The sequence below is a fragment of the Acyrthosiphon pisum genome, unplaced genomic scaffold (assembly GCF_005508785.2).
Source record: "Acyrthosiphon pisum isolate AL4f unplaced genomic scaffold, pea_aphid_22Mar2018_4r6ur Scaffold_2003;HRSCAF=2516, whole genome shotgun sequence".
Taxonomy (NCBI): Eukaryota; Metazoa; Arthropoda; class Insecta; order Hemiptera; family Aphididae; genus Acyrthosiphon; species Acyrthosiphon pisum.
Window position 1 is genome coordinate 1 of NW_021769357.1, and position 1,249 is coordinate 1,249.

Consider the following 1,249-nt stretch of genomic DNA (forward strand, 5'->3'; position numbering starts at 1 on the left):
AAATGTTAATCGCTATACTATACAGTCTACGGTCTACGACAACAAATACTTTTATATCAGCTAGACCGTATGAACAATCGTCGTTGTAGACGTCGTCGTCGTCGTCGTCGTCGTCGTCGACTGTGATGTCTCGAGGCTAATGGGGAAAATTTTAATTTCGCTAGAATAGACGAAAACACAATCTAAATTTAGATATTAGGTACTGATAATCGTGACTCGGGAGAATAACAGAAATATTGCCTGAAAACCAATATAATTATTAATTTTTATACAATTAAAGCTTAATATTTTATCAACGTATATAATTATATAAATACAAATACATATTATATAGAATAGAATCAAAACTTTTATTAACGAAATAGTTGATGGCAAGTTTAATTGGTTTGATGATAGATTTTTTTTTTAAAAAAAATAATAAAAATTTCAGTATCAAGTTTAAAGTTTTTTTTCTTGAAAAATATTTTTGCCATTTTTTTAGGGGTTTTAAAAAACTCATGGGGGGGTCGTGACCTGATAACCCCCCCTTGGCTACGCCCCTGACGGTTTTGGTACAAAAATACTAATAAATTAACATTTTCTGTTGATAAACAGCTTCTTTTAGGTGTGACGACATTTCCAGCAGTAGAGAAACAACGTTCCGAGCTAACCGACGTTCCTGGTATACATAAATATTTTTTTGCTATTTGTGCGATTGATGGGTATTTCTTTTCATGAGATTTCCACCATTCAAGTGGGCAGAAATCATAATATCTGAGTAGTGGCTCTCCTAAATAATTCTGATACTGCGCCGATGCATCATTTATATTATTTTCTTCCTGACCATATAAAAATTCGAGTCCACTAGTAGTCTTTTTGGTTGCAGATTGATCAGTTTGTGACATTTGTGTACCGTTATCATTAAATTGAAAAGTAATATCATCAATTAATTTTTTGACTTTTTCTAGAATATTTTCTCTAACTTCGATTGTTTCATATTCCAAATTTTTGTACCTAGGATCAAAAAATGGGGCACAGGATAACTAATAAATGGTGGACCGTACTGAGTGTGGAATGATCCAATATACATATACATATATACGCATTAGGCATATACTTACGCTCCCTCATACACCACACACGACACATGCAAAACATAAAATGATATTCAACACCTCTCCGACCAGCCGTTTGGTAAAAACCAACTATAAATTATCAACGGCGCCAGACGACACCACATTATAACTCATAATAAACTTCAAGAAGCCGA

General features: G+C 33.3%; 1 protein-coding gene across 1 annotated transcript in view; it reads right to left on the reverse strand.

The window, feature by feature from the left end:
• Positions 1-49: 49 nt before the first annotated feature.
• Positions 50-1,249, reverse strand: part of LOC115034659 — a gene marked incomplete at its 3' end in the record, with an annotated part of 4,733 nt that continues 3,533 nt past the window's right edge. Inside the window, exons 3-4 of the mRNA XM_029491970.1 lie at positions 564-993; positions 50-136 (exon numbers count right to left, since the gene is read on the reverse strand). Of these exons, the coding sequence (XP_029347830.1) occupies positions 50-136; positions 564-993 (517 nt within the window). The remainder of the gene's footprint in view (positions 137-563; positions 994-1,249) is intronic.